This window comes from Embiotoca jacksoni, unplaced genomic scaffold (assembly GCF_022577435.1).
Source record: "Embiotoca jacksoni isolate LCO1_2020_lvr unplaced genomic scaffold, fEmbJac1.0.p SCAF_14, whole genome shotgun sequence".
Lineage (NCBI taxonomy): Eukaryota > Metazoa > Chordata > Actinopteri > Embiotocidae > Embiotoca > Embiotoca jacksoni.
This window is the reverse complement of record NW_027185274.1, coordinates 8,708,443-8,728,160: the sequence shown is the minus strand read 5'-3', so window position 1 is coordinate 8,728,160 and position 19,718 is coordinate 8,708,443. Positions and strand designations below refer to the sequence as shown.

Below are 19,718 nucleotides of genomic sequence, written 5' to 3'. Positions count from 1 at the left end.
CTTTTTTGAAACTTGTTGCTGCCATCAAACTGAAAATGTTTTTTTTTTTTTACATTTTACATAGCATCCCAACTTTTTTGAAAGCTCACTCTTACGAGCTGTTTGTTGATATCAGTGAACATCCTCGCTCAGAAAATAGACATTACTGCATGTGGGGGAAGGATTTGAGCCTCTGAAACTGATTTTTCAATATTCTGGCTACAGTAGTCTATAACAGGGCGAGCCATGTGACGCACCTTAATGAGCACAGTTATTGATGAGGTGCCATTGCGAACAGTAGGAGAGACAGAAAACATGCGAGGATACAATACAAGTTGACTATCAACTTAAATATGAAACCATGAAACTGTGCTGGCATTCATCAAGATAGGTAATTTTTCAAAAAATTTAAAATTTAAAAAAAAAAAAACCTGGCTGAAAGAATTTCATTGTCCTCATGTACACAGTAGGCCTACATTTTCCCAAATCCTATCCCAGATCATTCTGGAATAAAAATCCTCTCCAACGATCTCGCTTCATTATCCAAGTTGTGGCCAGAAAGTGTGTTTTTGTCAGTGGGCCTTTAATGTTATCTATTTCTGCACATCAAAGCGTCTGCCATCTCTCCCTCCCTCTCTCAAACTTCCCCATCACTTCCTGGCCCCGACGCTTCAAAGAGTACACCCCCCCCCCCCACCCCCCTTAAAATTTGGATCCATGAGGCCTACACTAACATGGCCGAGCACCTTGATAAATTTCAATCTCGCCTTGATGCATAAATAGATGTAAATGCAGGAGCAGAGGAAAGATGGGAGGGAGACATGCTAATGAGGTGAAACTGCCATTCGTGCTCATAAATTTACATCTATACTTTACGTGACTACATTTCTCTTTTCCACCAAACTTTGTCAACAACTCTGTTCCATTTCAACAGCTTTACTTCTACACATCTGTCACTCAAAAGCCAACTTTGCTCCACCAGGTTCCCCACACAAATGACATTAAATAACCTGCCATGATTGCCCGACATCATCCCTCAAAGGACAATTACTGCTCAACTTTGCCAAATGCTAAACCATCAGAGCAGTAGAGGGGGATTGACGCAAGAAAATGAGACCGAGAAGAGTAGGAGGAGGAGAGGAGTAAGGAGAATACTAAGTGAGATGAGAATGATTTAAGAGAGGAGGTGCTGCAAGGCTCTATTTATACCTATCCAAGTGGAGCCAGGGCTGCAGGGGACTAAGGCGTCTCTTCTTGAGGACTGGGACACAGTTGTCTATCATCTTATTCTATCAGACAGGGACAAAATTGGATCAAGAGCTCTCGGGCTCTTTGTGAAATTATAGAAAGAAAGGAGATTTTTTGTTGTTGTTGTTGTTCTATATTACATCTCCCATATTCAGCTTTTTCACATTGCAATGACAGTCTGTCTGCTTGATAGATAGGCTCTCAGGCGAAGACATTTCACAACATTACAGTTGTTCTTCATTATCTCTGACTTGAATATCAGCTTTGTGTCAGTGTTGAGATTACAGTATTTTTAGCTGTCACAACGAGAACAAAGTACAGCACTTGAAAAATCAGCTACTTCCGTGTAAAGTGAAATATTTCTTCAAAATTTTGATAATTCCTCCTCAAACCTCTGGCACTGCTTTGCAGAAAATCCACATCATTAAATACAAAAAAGTCATTTTGGATTGCTGAACTTAACAAGACTGCTCCACTTTTCTTTATTTTCAAGTAGACATGCTGTAGTTCATAATTAAGACGCGAGAGAGTGCTCATATTTGGAGCCGAGATCTAAAAGCTTCTAGTCTTGCAGTGATTTTTTTTTTTTTTGTTGAGGCATCTACAAAAGTATGCAGCTCTGCGTTCATGCAAAGCTAGCAGCCTCTGAGAACAGAGGACAGAGGGTTGGGTTATGCTTAAACATGAGAATCATTTCATATAGGGTCAACAGTGCACATCTCTCCTGGATAACTTTCATGGAGTTGCACATGAACATGAGAAAATAGAATAAAAAAAAGAGGGAATAGTAAAAAAAAAAAAGTTACATCCTTGGCTCCTTTCTCAAATCCACACAGCTGACCAATCACTCACTGAGTAGATGTGAATGTTGGATTGTCTGTTTCGGAGAGTTGCAGAAAAAGCCAGTGTGATGTGCCTCCTGCCACTATCTTGGAGGATGTCCTTGTCTACCTCAGAGGGCAATTGACTGATGCATTATACCACTGAACTTCCAGGCTATAAAAGCTGGCTCATGTTCTAACTGTCTCTCCTTAAATCCATCTCCTCCTCCATCAACTTTCTTGGACGTATATACACCTTGAACTTTCAACAACTCGTGCACACACGTCTATGCACTGCTTGCATGGTTGATATTACTGACTTTCACACAACTTCCACTGTTGTTTCGTGTTAGGTTAAGTTTTATTAATTCGCATTTGATTCAAGTAAATATCTTGAGAGGAATCTCTACTCATCACATCCTTTGAGCCAGTTAGTGACAGCAGTCTAATCAAGTATCAGAAAGGTGTTAGTTTCTGCAGCTGCTCAACCGGCCTATGAGCAGTTCTTAACAAGCAAACTCCCAGCATCATCAATATCATGTGATTAGCTGCATTTATATACTGTACATAGCCGTGTCCCCGTTCCATAGTACTTATTAATTCACAACAGATTTTGAATGTATTGTGTGTTCACACTGGAAAGATGACAAGTCCTTTACTATTACTATTACTGCTTGTGTCTTTTATAGTTCATGCCTCTAGTTGGCAACCGATGTCTTCTGTTAAAAGTTGTTTACAGGCGAGTGGTAGTCTCGCCTGATGTTACGAGACTATTTCTCACAGTTTTTCCAAAAGTCTTTCGTTTTCTTGGTTGTGATTATAGTCTGGGAACCCTTTCCGCATTATGGTTTGGTCAGCCACTGACGGGTGGACCGATCATTGACCGGCGGGATGGCTAAATGCGATGACATTGAAGTGGAGCGGGTTTTTTTTCTAGATGCCTGTGTAGTGGTGTTTCAGCACAAAAGGAGGAAGTCAGGTGACGAAGCATAGAAAGTGGCAAAGTTTGCGCAGGAAGGAGATCAGGGTGACCGGATGAGTCAAAGACAGGACTTTCATCAGGGAGAGTGGAAACAAAGATCGTCAACATATTTTAACGAGTATATGCAAGTTAGTTTACATAACATACTCAATGTACGTCGCATGACAACTAATCACGCAGTTTTAGTGCCAAACTGCAAAGTCGCAGTATCAGTTATTACTGAAATTGTATATATTGCATTATTTCTTGTTCGTTTTTCATGCTTAGCTCTTTGACCGAACACAATGGCATTCGTAACTTAGCAGTGAAATGTCACCCAGTTCATAGGACAATATACAGAAGTACATATTGTATAATGTATAGCATGTAATATGACATTGCATTTCCCATCATGTTTTGTTCCTTTACTCAATTTCTTCCACAGACAGCAACAAACACAACATCTCTAGTTGGATTTAGTATTCTGCCATGTTTGACAGCAACAGCCAAGACATCAAACCCGATTCCATCGTCTCCTGTACTCACCGTGATCCGGCACAATTATGCCCTGTAATTTGTGGGCCATGTAAACTGTGTGAGCTTTTGAATGATTGACATCATCATCTAATGAGGGATGGCAAACCCTTTATCATCTACATCAACAGATTAGCAGTCTTTAGGCTTACAGTCCTGGTGATGGTTCAGCCGCAGAAGTTTTTCTTCAGTTTGGAAAAACAAGGATATGTATGTATGTGTGTGTGTGTGTGTGTGTGTGTGTGTGTGTGTGTGTGTGTGTGTGTGTGTGTGTGTGTGTGTGTGTGTGTGTGCAAGGACGTTATAGCAACATCAGTGGATCAGCTGCATTTTCTCTATTTTTTTTCTCTCCCTTCTTTAAACCATTAAATCAGACACAGACTCTGCTGTGCAACACAGAAGACTTCTGGATTTGGATAGAAGCCCTCCTACTGGTTTTTAAGCTGTCTCTCTGTATGACACACTGTTTCATCATTGCGCTCTACATAAAAAGTTGCTACCCACTGTGATCTGACTTACTGAGGAGCAGCGACATTAGTTATAACTCACTAAAGTAAATTAGTATAACAGGTTTAGATACAATGTGTGGTTTGTATACATAGATGAGTGTCTGCAGGACAAAAACACACGCTACAAAAATCTCTGTGTCTCTGTCTGTCGTAGGCCACAGATGGTCGAGATGGATGTCATTGTGAGCGCTGATCTACAAGCTCGCTGCTCGCTCTGACCTACATACACAGAAGGTTCCTTGCAAAACAAGATATCCACTCTATGAAAAAAAGGTGACACCTACCCCTGACATGATGAAACGGTTGCCGGCATGAAAGCAAAACAGTTTCTGGATTTGAATCAAAGGCAACTGATGTCTCAAGGCTTTTGTCGTTTTCAAAAACTGAGCTAATCATTTTCAGGTCACACTTTATTGTTTTAAATGCGTGTGTAGCAGATGTTAAAATAACCAAAATCCCTCTTTGCTTGATGTCAGGCTAAAAATGGGTCTGGAGCCAGTCCTGCTGCCATAGGGAATTAGTCACTGAAACACTGGAAGTGGAACATCCTGTTCCCATTGTCAAGAAAAATCAGATGTCATTTTACCTGCCTCAGGAAGTCAGAGTAACAGCAGGGGAGCTGCTGTGCACAGGAATAATTCTGTAAGAAACTGGATCATGCAAGGGAGCAACACGGAAAACATTTCACACCTTCTACAGTTTCATCTGATTGCCATATGAGGGGCATTAATATGAATACAAAACGTGCTCATCAACAGGAAGTGGCTCTGACATTTTGCGCTCGGTGTTATGCACTGTGCACCTGTTGATCTTTTGCCTCCCCTCGTCACTGCTCTGTTGCCATAGAAACCCGAGAAGAGGAACGGGGGCATTGCAATGAAAACAGGGCCTCAGGCGACACTGGACATGTATCATTACTCTCCTCCCACCAGCTCGGTCCCTGAAGAGGATGAAAATGTTTTCAGACGCCTCGACAGTGACGACACGGCTTTTCATTCTGTTTGAGCAGCTCTGGACCATCTGACTGATTTGCAATGCACGCCTACAGAACATGTTCGACTGATGACAGAGGGAGACAGAAGGATGACAGGAAGGAGGATCTGAAGCGACAAGACCAAATATGATTCAAGGGATGTAGTTCCTGAAAAGAGCTGGGTTTGGTTAATGTTATACAGAAACTGACGTCGGCCGACAAGTTTCGTTTGCCCACATAAAGATAATTATAAAAAACAGTGATGTAAAAAGCGGGTGGCGTTCTTACCCCAAGCTCATTTTAATGATAAGTCGGGTGTTTTGTCTATTTTTGTTCATGTCACAAAACCCTGTGAAAAGACTAAAACTAACGAAGTTCATCTGTCGGTAGACTCTGACTTTCCCACGCCATGACTATCACCCTCACGGCCATCGATCCCATTGAAGAAAAATACATTGCAGCCGGACAGTATATGTTAGATTGATTCAAAAATGAACTACGATATCCATTTATTAGATGGGGAAAGAGCGCATCTCAAAAATATGTTGACAGATTTTCAGATTTCTCACACAGAGCATCCACTGAAACCTGATGTTATGTTGGGTTGTGCTCCAGCAAGTCGTTACTCACCAGTGTAATTAATAAGAATAATTTTGTTGGTTTGGTCAAAAATCTGTAACAGTTGTTTTTGAGGATTATTTGAAATAAAATGTTTGCTTTCGAATGTCTTGAAAAGAAAAACTGCCTCTGCTTTTCAAGCTCTTACTTGATAATTTATTTAAAGATAGAGACTTGGTGTTGTTAAAAGCAGTTTAGGTGTATATTTAATATCGTCTTTATTTAAAACATGTCTGGTTCGATATTTTTCATTCGAGTTCGATATTTGTCCAAAAAAAAACACAGAAGTAACATTTGGATTACATCTTATTTTTGAAAAGTTTCAAAACTTTTATGAAATTTTGCCAGCATGTATCCAAAATCCAAGGAGAAATGGGTAAAAACCCCACTAATGAAGAGCGACTGACTGCTGATTAATGAGATTTGACAAGATCAGAGCGAAGCTGCTGGAGGCAGATAAATCAGCAGGAGACAAAGTTCTAGACAAGATCAATTCCTCGAGGCAGAGAACTCGATTCTCCCGCCACAGTTCAAACTCATATTGTTGCTCATTAGTTACCCTTTAAAAAAGACCCATTTTGTACAGAAACTGAAAAAAACACGGGATAATATAAATTCTGAAACTGTGTTGTTTCCTTTTACAACAAGAGGAATATGGCCACAACTGAGGTCATGTGTTTTGTCAGCTTGAAAGAAAAAAAACTATAAATAAAAAGTATTTCTCTGGAAACCTGAAAAAAATAACCAACTTATAAATGTAAGGGGGAATATCGGTCTTGTTTTAGCGCTTATTATTGTTATATTATGTAAGTTGATACAAAACGTGTGACATAATGTTTGAATATTACTGAAAACTAACAACATTTAGAAGCTTTTAAGGTCCTATGTGTTTGAGATTCATTAAATGCAATGACTTAAAGGTTCAAACGACAGCTGTTTTTGAACATTTTGAGTTTGATGTGGCTCTCCTTCCACTACAATCAAAAACACAGTTTTAGGTGGACTTGTTCATTATTATACGTGTACTTTTTGATGAAAACATTTCAACCACAATCCCCAGCAGACAGGCAGAATTATCCTCCTATCAACTGGAAGACAGGCCCAGCTGTTAATACGAGCTAATCTGTGTGTCTAACGCCTGAGGCTGGTGACTGCGCCTCGCTCCTCTCTCTGTCGGAGGTGCTCTAGCGGTCCTGAAGGGATTTTTATTTTTTTATTTTTTTTATTAAGCTGGCATTTATTGTCTGCAGCGGCGAGAAGATGTTCATGACATACACCAGTACACTCACACACAAATATGCCACAGTGTGCTGGGTTTTTTTTCCCCAGTTGGCCTCATTAAATAACATATTGTCGTATAAACTAAACTGACAAGTTGTCCGTGTGTGTGTGTGTGTGTGTGTGTGTGTGTGTGTGTGTGTGTGTGTGTGTGTGTGTGTGTGTGTGTGTGTGTGTGTGTGTGTGTGTGTGTGTTTGTGTGTTTGTGTGTTTGTGCGGGAGAAGGAGACAGCCGGAGTCAGTTCTGCATCTGTTACCGAGTCACTGTCTGTTCGAAGGGCACCAGAGCCGAGGATGATACGCGCACTAGCTCAGCTATCAGTCCCTCCTGCAGCACATTTGCATGGATCAGAGCCGGTGTCATGGCGAGGTCTGGCTATGCTAAACAGTTATCTCTTCCAGCCATAACCAATATCCCGAACATGGGAGGCAAACACGGGAGCAGAATTTGACATAAGGCAGGCGTGCGAGGCAACCGCCTCACCTTTACGGGGATAAAGAGCATGGGCACTTGAGTCGTGCTTTGACTGAATTGGCTCACTTCCTGCCCAACAACCGCACACAAATGGCGTGAAAATAATTTTCCAAAGAACAACTTTTGACACATTTTTTTTTACCTGATGGGTGAAACCGTGAATTGTGATACGATATAAAAAGTACTTATTTTGTTTGGGGGATATTGCCTTCATCTACTGAGGACAGACGACATCTCTTGGTACCACCTCCTGTGTCATTCACAGCATCCGTGGTGAGTGTTGTCAATCCATTGAACACATTCATTGCTGTTCATGTGCAGTGAGGAGCCCTCGGAGGCTGAGGGATCATGAACATAATTTATAATCATACTGTATTGGTTTTAGTTTTCCAATTCAGCAATTGTTGCCAAGGAAACAATGAGCCCAATCCCCCAAAAATAAATACATAAACATGTTTCTTTTTTTAACAAAAAAGGTTTGGTATTCATTTAGCGCTTATAATTGTCAAGTCTCTTCCTGTTGCGAAATGGTGCTGTTTTCCTTTTTTTTCTTTCGCCTTAAACCAATCAATATTGAATGATATACTGTATCTGTCACAATATCGCCATATTTGGTTGCCAGGAGAAGCTAACGTAATGTTTTTAATGACAAGTAAAGACATAATCCTTCGCTTTAATTCGATTCCACGTCACAATCCCTGTGATGGACTGGCGATCTGTCCAAGGTGTAACCCTGCCTTTGCCCAATGTGAGCTGGGATAGGCTCCAGCCCCCCCGTGACCCTGTTCAGGATAAAGCGGGTATAGATAATGGATGGATGGATGGATGGATGGTCACCAACTTTGTGTTCATTTTCATGTCTATGCGCTGTTGACAGTTTTGACCGCAGGCGTTGTGTTTTCAGGTTGGCCGTCCGTCCGTTCAACCCACCCTTGTGAATGCAATATATGGTGAATGCCTTTAAGGAATATCTTTATATTTTGGGTCCAAATGTACATTTGGAGTCAAGAATAAATTGATGAGATTTTTTTTTGTGGTCAAGTTCACTGTGATCTCACCACCGTATCATTCTTGTGAGTATATTTACAGTATATCAAGCGTGCACAAGCACACATACTGTGAGCTATCACAGAGGATAAAGGATAAAAAAAAAAATAATTAAAAAGTGCCTTCTCGTGCACACAGAGGACATGTAGAGCTGCGAGAAGTACACACACACGGATTACACTTTACCAAATACATACCCACACTTCCCTCCTGCCACACACACTGATTATGTTGACAACAGCAACAACAAGACTAATCATTAGAAGCGACAGTAAAATGATAGTGGAGTGGAGGGTTATTATCAGGATGAGTTAGTGCTGAGTAAGAGCTGCTCTGCCCTTTCTTACATTAGACTGTGGATGGTGACACGACTCACTGCTCCGTTAAAGATAAAAATAGAAACGAGGGCAGACAAAACACCTAAACTAAACCACGGGGAGAAATGTAATGGACTCTTTTCCATCTAGGACAGAGGTGGAAGTTTCACTGTCAGACTCAAGGAATATTAGGAAGCCAATGACACAGATAAGAGCAGCGTTCGTGATAAGTGGCAGTGATTACAAAGTAAAGGGCTGCAGGTGTGAACAGACAGGAGTGTTGAGAATGTATTTAAGGAAACAAGAATGAAAAAAAACAAGAAGGGAGTTAAGATGAAACATGACTGTGGTCTGACAGATTTTATTCTCTTTAAATGATTACTGGCAAAGCTGTGTGTGTGCTGTTCTTTGACAAACTGCCTAGTGAATAATGTTTTGCGAAAGCCTTCAACTGTCTTGTACTGTAGTTAGATAACTTGCACAATATTTTTAGGGATTAGGTGGGTTTGAAGAGGCCTAAAAAAATAATGAGATTGTTTAAAGCCTGCTAGCTGCTATGTGAGGCTGAGACGGCCCAGCGGTGCTTTAATTAAGCTCAACGCTGACAACAGCATGCTAAGATGGTCTCAGTGACAATGCTAACATGCTGTATCATGCTGTAAGACTGGTGGGAGTGTCACTACTTTTTCAGGTATTTAGTCATGAAACATAAAAACGGTGCACATTCAAATTTTGATCTGATGATCGCGCTAGATGAAAAACTAAACAATCGACAAATCCTGAGGGGAACATTGAATCAATTTTCATGGCAATCCATCCTAACAAAAATATCATGGTTGGGGTTTAAATGAGTATGTTAGTTAAGTAAGTTACCTTACGTATGGATCGTACGTTAAAATACATTATGTAACTTAAAACAAGTCAATGTTGACTTCTGGATTTACATCGGACATGAACAGTCGTCTCCTGGATGAAGTCATGTGTTTGACAACCACCCGCCCACTCCAACCTCCTACTTAAGTTAACTTTCTCACCCTTTAATGTTATGTCACCTGATTTCCTCAATTCCTTCCATTATAATTATCACAACCACCAGAGGTTGAAATAAAGGTAAATATGAGGGTGGATCAAAAAGTTCAGAGTTGTGTTGTTGTGGGTGAGAAACGTGAGCGGGCGCGTTGTCGTGTTGGAGTCGAGTGCCATTGCGAAACAGTTAAGGTCGTTAGTTAAGGTCACCTTCAGATGCCTCGGGATGTCACAGTAGACTCGGTGTTGACAGTCTGACCCCGGGGAACAAATTCAAGGGGGCATAACCCTGCAAATGTCAAAGAAATCCCAAATGGTTACCTCTGACCTGATGCGCCTTCTTCGTTGTTGGACAGCGACGTTCCGCCTCTCGGAAATGTGAATGTCCTTCAAAACACCCCTCCAGGCTCATTGCTTCATTTCAAGGGTCTCCTTTTCCTGTTTTTCTGAGTTTGACGCAAAATTTGATGTTTGCCCCCTGGTCATGTCCAACGAGAAACACTGCTACACAAAAACGTGTGTAACTCAGGTGGTAATGTGCGTTAAGTGACAAAACTTTGAATACTTACTTGGGAAGGTTAATGCTTCCTCCTGCTCTGTGCTGCACACCGTTCACACTTCACAAAGGTACTTTTGACTCCCTTCAACACTTGACCAATGTCATTTTCTGTATGAGGACAATAGTGAAGGTTCTCACAGAACCACTTATCAACAGATGGTGTCACGAAAGGACAAGTCACGGGATCACCAAAATCGTCTGGCCACTGTGAATGTTTGTACAGAATTTCACTTACATCCGTCCGGGGGTTATTAAGATATTTGAATCAGGATCAAAGCAGTAGACAAACAGACTGAAAGACTGCCAGACCTGACATACTGACATTTTCACCCCTTGAGCTAAAATGAGGCTTAAGTGCTACCGAACAAGCAGCCTCACAGCCGTCAATATGTTCGGCATTTGCACTTGGTTTTGAGCTGCTTGTGCTCTGCAGATCATCTCCTGTGTCATCCATATGTATCGAGCCTCACTAACCCATCACACCAGCACCTCATCATGCACTTTCCACAGATCAAAAGACCAGGTGATGTGTGATATGGAAATGACTGAAGTGTTTGGCCACAAGCCCTTCTGTTCAAAGGCAGCGCGGTCCGTCTCCTAACAGCGAGGAGCGTCAACATGAATAGGAGTGATAGCCCAGTGATAATAGCTCAAAGAAGTCTCATTTTACTGATGGGTAGCGGCTAAATCAAAGCTATCGGCAGGGTTCTAAGCAGCAAACCTACCAGCAGGCTCACCCGTCTACAGATATACCGACATACAAGGTAAGAATACGTGCTTTGTGCGTATGTACCTGCGAACATTGATGCCTTCATTAAACCCTCTGTCAATTAATTATTCAAGTGTGCACGTTTCTCTTTGCTAATAATGCACGAGGAACAATTTGCTGTTGTTTATCATTTCTTTTCAAATTGACGGTAAAAACTGCATCAGTTTACTTTACTTAGTAAAATCAGACTGTGTTTTTTGTCTTTGCCATAAAGAGATTTCAAGCTGACGATCTGTTCACACTGTGGACACTTGAAAAGCTTTCAGCTGAGCCACCTTCAGGCCAACATGTTCACTTTGCACATCAGATATCGAATAATCGAAAATACACATTTCCATCCAGCTGCAGTGAACTGTTGAACAGCTTTTCTTTCGCCCACAAGCTTAGCCCTGATAAGAGTAAATTGTCAAAATACTCAAATTTATACTGTGGAATGTAGTGAACATTGAAGCTCCTGAGGGGTTGCCATGCAGCTTTAGTTTTCAATATTCTTAACAGTGACTAGAATGTCAGTATTATGCGGTTTCTGAAGTGCAACGATTAAAGGAAAGGTAATATTTCAATCACCCTGAAATGCTTCTTCATTCAGAAAAAGAGAAGTGAAGCAAGAGAGAAGTACAGAAAATAAGTAAGAAGACATGAAAGAGAATAACTCTTTAAAGTAATTATAAATTAATTTAGAGGATGTTGTATTTTGAACAACATTGCTTCAGTGTGATGTGATATCATGACACAGTGACTGTGGCTTCTCTCGCGGTACAAAAAGGTTTATCCCTGTTAATTTTGGACTGTAATGCAATTCTAAGTTTAGTAAAGAAGTTAAGTTTGAGGTGAAGCTTTCTCCTCTCAAATCGACTTGTTTTTGTTGCAAAGAAGTTCTGTTTCTGGTTGCTACAGGAAAATGTGATCTTCCACTAGGCGGTGCCTCGTCTATACCCAGATCTATAGTGTTGCATGGAGTCAGAAATGTATTGGATGTATCTGGCAATGAAACCTTATTTATGTATTTCTATGGAATTAGAGTTTACAGTTAGTTAACTCGAGCATGTTTTTGGATCATTAGCCATCAATGCCTACTATGATAACCAGCACTACAGCAGATCATGCAAACTACTGTAAAACATGAAGCACAGCAGTGTCGTTTTGCAGCTCTGCCTGATTTCATAACTGCTTCAAAAACACTTTGGCAAGAGCTGATCTCTGATTTTTGGGGAACAAAAGCTTCGGCCATGCGGACGATCATCTGAGCAAACGACACACCTCACTGACGGCCACATTTTTTTTTTTATGTCCTCCAATGGAAAAAGCAATAAAAATGAAGCTGATCTGTGGTAAGAGAATAAGCAAGTCCACTGATACGCTTGCATACATATGTGGACCTAGTGTAGTTTGCTTGTGGCTTCTTCACTCTTACTAACAAGCCTGGGATATCAAAGAGACCAAAGGCTGGTGATGAGCTCTGAGCTCTGCTTAATTGGATGAAGCTGAGGCTGTATCTATAGCAGCAGAGTGAATGGCCCTGGGAGACAAGAGCTGACCGCCACACATCCACACGCACACACAGATTCACCCGTTATGATGAGCTTCGGGACTTGGCTTTGTTTACTTTCAGGAGAGGGATTTACTTTAATGCAACTGCTTGTGCACTTGGAGGGTTGTCGCATCCAGCCTAACTGCAGAAGAACTTGTACTTTCCGTCATTACCAAATGAGTGTCACTTTCTGCTCGACACTTTTTTTTTGGTTTGTTTTTAAACTGTCTGGATTGTTAGAGAAAGAATCTTGGATGCAAACTTTCTCGCCGTTCTCCCATCTGAACATCTAATCGACATCTTGAGTCGGTCTCGGACCGTTGTGGAAATAAAAAGAGCTTTCAAGTGTAGCTTTTCAAAGCATATCGTGTTTTTTTTTTTTCAAGAATGTGTCCGCAGTGCGTAGTTGTTTAATACTGGAGTGGTTCATCTAATGCCAACATACTGTCAGTTCAGCCAAATATGCAGGAACAAGTACATTCGTACTTGGCAGCCAGGATGTGGCCCACCACTGCATAGTGTCAGCTAAGTACATGTAAGTATAGCTAATGGGTGGATTGAACAAGCTTGAAGGAAATGCTTGTATTCACTCTTTCGCCGAGAGTTTAGCAAGAAGATTGATATCAGTCTCAAGTCTGAATGAAGTTTAGATTATTTTAGCATAAAGCCTGCAGACAGGAGGAAGCAGAGAGCTCAGTTCAAAGGGAACAAAAGCTGCCTTCAAGTAGCTCTAACAGCTCGCCGGATAAGATGTTTAAAGACAATATGGCAAGTGACTGCGTCCGATCAAGAATTAGTGCGACACAAACCCAGTAAAACAGGCAAACTAAGCTAAGCTAACCATCCGCTGGCTGCAACTCCATAAAACAAAGTAAATAAGCGTTCCCAAAATGTCTTAATCCTTCAGCGTGCTATAACACAAGCTACGGGCGGTCAAACAGGAGCAGCACTCGGAAATCACCGCAAGTAGCCTGAAGAATGCTTATGTAATAGTGAAACCGAGAGAGAGAAAGAAAGATGGGTGGTGATTAGCAAAACTCTCAGCTGAGACCTAAAAAAAAAAAAAAAAAAAAAAAAAAAAAAAAAAAAAAAAAAAAAAGATCAAAAAGCCTCCAGTCCATCACCCTCCAGACATGCCAAGCTTATTAAGTTGAGGCGGACGTGCCCGCTGCAGAAACAGCTACAGCAAATTACTCCAGAGTATTCGGGTATATCACTTCTTTCACCAACTCCAGTCCCACGTTCCCCCCCCCCCCCCACCCCCCATCCAAACAACGATAAAACAACTTAAGTTCAGCCTGCAAATTCTACTGTGATCCATTGCTTTCATTTTTACTCACTGGCTGAGCGACCCAGCAAGAGCTCCCTGAACTTGCGTCATGACGGATGGCTGTTTTGTGCTGCCACAGTCCCGACTGCGTTGTACAGCAAGCCGGCAGATCCGTCTGGGCGCACCGCGGGCCCTTCAATAATGAATACGCGTGAGGCTGAGAAGCTAATAACTCACAAAAAAAAAAAAAAAAAAAAGGCCCAGTGGCAGTGAACTCCAACAGGACAGTTACAGAGGCAGATATTAAAACCTAGCGAGTTTAACAAGTAAGAGTGCGTTTGTTTCTGTCCCCCCCCCCCCCCCCCCGGATTAACGACTCGGCCAGATGCGAAATATCGTGAAATCAACAGGCATGACCAGGGTTTTTTTTTGGTTTTGTTTTTTTTAATGCGAAATCGACTTCTCGAGTTTAGTTTGACAGATTCAGCTCAGGGTTTTCGTCCTGCTTTGTGAACAGACGCAGACTTTTAAGTGAAAAGATCAGAGAGGGAGAGATGAAGTTGAGTACATGAACAAGACTCGCATAGACATCCGTAGTGTTGATGCCCCTTGTTCTCCTCTTGCCTTTCCCCATCCTCTTCTTTCCTCTCTTTGACCCCCCCTCCCCCCGCCTTCCTCCTCCTCCTCCGCTACCCCCCCCCCCCAAACACATTTCTCCTCCTGATTTCCCTGATCTCTTTCGTCAGTCTCTTCTCCCCCCCCCTTTTTTTTTTCTCGCCACACCATCTGTGTCGTTACGGACAGGAGACGCAAACCAGCTCCACGCTCAGCCAGTCAGGTCATTGACCAAATCTCAATTGACTGCTGCTACAGTTTCCATGGAGAAGACATAAGCAGCAAGAGGGGAGTGAGGCAAAAAAAAATAAAAAAAATAAAAAAAATCAATGATTCCCCTTGGGTCCGGCTGGGGGCTTTTTGCCGGAGCTGAGCTCTGGTGCAATACAACGGATGAAGCTCAAAGTGGATGTTGCTGTCTCGTTATTGTCTCGGGAACCGTGGGCAGCGTGCTCGTGCAGCGGTCGCTTCTCTTCTTAGCGTTGAACATGTCCCGTCGGAGGGTGCGATCAGTACGGGCTGTGTGACAACACGGTGCTCTGCGGCTTCTGCAGCGCAGCAGCGCAGCAGCAGGCTGCAGAGGTAACAAAACTGCAGCTGCTCTCTATTCCGAGTCGCCAAACCAGGACAGCCGGCTAAACGTTTCACTAAACACACAGGGGGAGGGAGGGGGAGGGGGGGGGACCCACCAGCAGGGCTCACCTGTCTACACCTTCCACGGTCACATGCGCTGACATACAAAACGCACCAGGTTAAGAATACGTGCTTGCATGCGTATGTGCGAACACGAAGATGGGGGGGAGGCGGGGGGGGGTATGGCTGCCACCTGTTGGCGATTCTGCTAAAGTTCACCCAGTCACCTTGCTGTTTCCCCTCCGTGGTTGCTGCAGCAGACTCATTTGTCCTCCGTGCTGCAGCCTGATGCTTCACTTTCACCCCAGCATGACTCAGAGGCCTGCCTGCCTCCAGATCCTGATGCGACCGACGCTCAGCCACAGGCCGGTTGAACGAAGCTCACGCAGTCCAGCAGGAAGAGCAGGTTAATGTGAAGATCAATAAAGTGCGATATGAAAAAATAATGGGAGGACGGGAACAGAAGTACAACCGTATTTTTTTGCAGTCTGAACTGCAGGGTCAAAATCAGCGGATAGCAAAAGAGTACAACAATAGAAGTACTTTTCCAGCAGTTGTCCAGACGTCACACGTTATGCCTGTACAGTCGACAAACAATAACTGCTCATCTTCCAAAAGACTGAAACAACTCCTCAAATCTAGTGTAAAAATCGGTATAATTTAGGGTAATACAGAATTCAGCGCGTGATTATTTTAATATCAGCCAGGCACTTTGCTGGAAATCTGTGGTCTTGGTTAATATTATCTGGATACATAACGTGGGGTAAAAACGGATCATTTGGATAATATATATTTGAGTCGTGTCATTAGGTGGACCTGTATTCAGAGGGACAGAGGCTGAAGTACCGGCTGACAGACATGGATAGCTTTAGGAATGTGAGCTGTGGAACCTGAAGCAGGACGGCTCTTATCTTATTCATGACCGTCCAGATGTCCAGAAGCAGTTAATGAAGGCAGCGTGAAGACGGCCCGGTAAGCCTGATCATCTGCATCCCGGGGGTTAATAAATCCACCCAGGCTTGAGTCTGCATCTCAGTACGCGTACACTTTAGAGTGTAGCAAAGATGCATTTAACATTACGACAGCATTTACAGGAACTGAGCGCTGCTTGGTTTGTAAATATAGTAGTTTATCCGAGATACTCGCACAGAAACGGACAAACACACATAGAGGACATATAGATGTACCCTCACACAGTTTTCACTTGCATCTCACTGCCGCTGCTCTTCCTCTCTGTTGCCACAGCAACGCAGCACTCGTCTCCATGTTTCAGTGACAGCACATGCTCCCATTAAAAAAACATCGGGCAACAGCCTGTATAATAACATATATTCTGACATAACACAATCAGAGGCCAATCAAAACTATAATCTGCAGCTTATGACGCAGGTTTTTATCACGAACATCATCCAAGGTGAACCCCGAGCTGCCATATGAAAGGAGCACTTACATCTAGTACATAATGAAAAAAATAATAGTGGATCCTTGTGATGATGACATGTTCAATACAAGACTAAAACAAAAGACACCAAACTGAAATAATGAATATCAAAGTATAAATCAAAAGCACATGAAGTAAATAACACATATTGTTATAAACAATAGTTTTATCTGTATGAAGCAGTTGTGTCAACCAAATTCCCACATAAACAACCCCATTGGCTGCTTCTTGTCCTTTACTTCATGTTCACTCTGTAATCTTCTCGAGCAACAACTCCCACAGAGAGTACGGAGAGCGCTCGGTAGCGATGCTGTGTCATACGGGTAGATGGAACTAAATGGGTTCCTACCTCACAGTTGCGTCCGGCGAAGCCCCGGCTGCATGTACATGTGTACTCCCTGGTGTCCTCTGGCCCGCCGGCGGAGGGGAGGGCCAAGCAGAGTCCCCCGTTGAGACAGGGTCGGCCTTCGCAGGGGTCTGGACGAGGTGTGGCCTGGGTGGGGGTGGGCCAGGTAGTGGTGTCAGGGGCCAGCGGGAAAGGCAATCGAAAGAGATAGGAGCCGGCACTGCTGCCGCCGCCGCCGCTGGTCAGGAGCAGCAGGAGGAGGAGAAGGGGGGACGCGGAGCTCCATGCAATGTGTGCGGGACGGCGGCAGGGAACCGCCGGCTCACTGAACACACTCATCCTCATCCTGATCCTCTTAGGCTGCTTTCTTTTCTTCTCTTTTTGTTGTTGTTGTTGTTGTTGTTGTTGTGTATCCTGGTCCTCTTTGCTTAGAGCTGCTGTTCGTGTTGGCTGGGCTCAGCAGCAACTGAGAGATGTGTGAATGACTGTGTGTGTGTGTGTGTAAGAGAGAGAGAGAGAGAGCGAGAGAGGGGAGGAGGAGGAGGAGGAGGAGGAGGAGGAGGCAGACTGTTAAGGATGCTGAGCCTCAGCTGTGCGCGGGGCAGAATGACTGAGAGGAAGCTGGCTGAGGGAGAGAAGGTAGGGATGCGGGAGGAAAAGGGGACGGCTCTCGGCTCGGTTCTGTCTCCGAGTCACAGTGACGATGTTTGCTGACGTCACACGCGCGCACACACACACACGCGCACACACACACACACACATACACACACACACCTTTGTGCACACTCCCTCCCCCTTTCCCAGCCTCTCTAAGACACTCGCTGTGTGGAGTAACGGAGAGGAGCTCTGCACCCTCCTCGCTTCAAAACCTCTTTGTGGAAGCGGGCCAACCAGAAAGGAGGGAGGAGGCTATAATTTGGGAGGGGATGGGGGGGGGAGGAGGAGGAGGAGGAGGACAGAGAAGCAGAAGGGAACGGTGGTGATGGTTGGAGAAATTCCTCATCAGCTTTGCAATGAGATTCGCTGCTTTCCACTGATAACGGGCAGCGGGTGTTACCACAAGGAAGATGATGGACTCAGAGGATCCAGGTTGGCTCAAGTCATGAAGGTGGTTCATGAAACTGGGTTCAATGTCGTTCTTGAGAGGTTCATGGCGAGAGAGAGAGAGAGAAAAAAAAAAGTGCCAGTACTTCCCTTATTCAGATGTTATCTTGTGCATCGGCTGGTAAAAGCAAATCAGTCCGTTTTTCTTTTTGAATTTCTACAGTGAATTAAAGATACTCGGAGGTGTTGCCGACATTTGCAGCATATATTAATTTAATCGAGAGTACAATGATTTCGATTCATAAGAGAAACAAGACGAGGTCAAACACCGAACGTTGTGAAAGGCTGCGAGGCTTTTAATTTGAAACAGCTGCAGGAACCAGCAGCTGACCAGAGGTGACTTCGGCCATTAGAAACAGTGATTGGGTCGTATGGTGTGACTGAATAGTTGATGGTTGCACAAATCCAGCAAACCAGCAAAAACAACAGTTATTCATAATAAGTAAGACATTGACACCTAGTTTGTTTCTGGAGTTAAAATAAATTTAACCACAGGTGTTTGTGCTGATTAACATTTCACTTACAGGCTGTAGTGCTAATGTTAACTTGCTGCTCACAAGCCTGTATTTGGTTCTCGTTGAATAAAGATTCGACTTTCTAAACTCTGCTTTATCATCATGTGACTCCGTGCCAACGTAACAACCAATTACAACAGAGCCTCCCTCCCGCTGATCCAATCTAACACCAGCCGAAAAAGTCCACCAAATATCCAGCTAATATCCCGGTTATAGGGCACATAATGTACTTTAGGGGTTGTTAAACAGGCGAGTGATCCGTGTTTAGGGTTTGAACTACATACTTATAACATCAGAACTTGGGAGCGTGGAGTTAAAAAGATGATAAGAGTCACTTTAAGGGAAGGGTCGGATTAGTATGGAAGTAGTATTTTTGGAGCATGATTATTTCTAAGGACTAAAGTCAGGATATTTGACTCTCAAAAGACACACAACTTTAAGGATGTGCAATACCAATATTCTAGGATGGCCCTTTAATTCACAAATCAAATAGTTTAGGCTGAGAAACAAGGAAAGTGAACAATGACAAATTCAGCCTCAGTAAAAAAAAAAAAAAAATAAAAAAAAAAAAACACCGGTGTACTGCTTCCTTTCAATATGTAGAATCTTAAATTACAGCAGTCCACAACAGTGTTGTGTTTATTTCAATCGCACTGGCTGGTGTAAGATGGACAACTTAAGACGAGCGATAAACATAAAACCTGGTAGTTAATGACATGTCTGCTTAATAGTCCAGCCTCAACTTTCTCATTTCCACGACTCTTCCCGCAGTGCAGTCACCACCAGCTCACTGTGAACACGGGTACTGCAGCACACGGCAAACTCCTGCAGCCTTTTGCTGGTTGATTTCAGAACAGACCACTCGGTCCATCAAGACTCACTTTAGAAGATACTGGAAATGTTTTCTGTTGTTAACAATAAGAAACAATTATTCTGTGTCAGAGAAAATCCATTAGGGTCAAAGTATTAAGTCAAGCTGAGAACAGTAGTCCAGGGAAAATGGGTTTATTACCGTTTCGTATTGCTTTTTTTTTTTCTTCTTTTCTTTTAACACCCACAAACATCTTATGCAATGTTAAATCTGAGGATAAGCTTTCTCTTGTTAGTGCGAGTCTGGAGTGGTGGGCAAAGATCCAGTGTTACGGCCAA

The 19,718-nt window shown here is 43.0% G+C and overlaps 1 protein-coding gene across 1 annotated transcript in view; it reads right to left on the bottom strand.

The window, feature by feature from the left end:
• The window catches only part of dner (delta/notch-like EGF repeat containing), a 49,337-nt gene extending 31,768 nt beyond the window's left edge, over nucleotides 1-17,569 (bottom strand). The window contains exon 1 of the mRNA XM_069147850.1: nucleotides 16,954-17,569. Within this exon, the coding sequence (XP_069003951.1) occupies nucleotides 16,954-17,295 (342 nt within the window). The 5' untranslated portion in view covers nucleotides 17,296-17,569. The remainder of the gene's footprint in view (nucleotides 1-16,953) is intronic.
• Nucleotides 17,570-19,718: the final 2,149 nt, after the last annotated feature.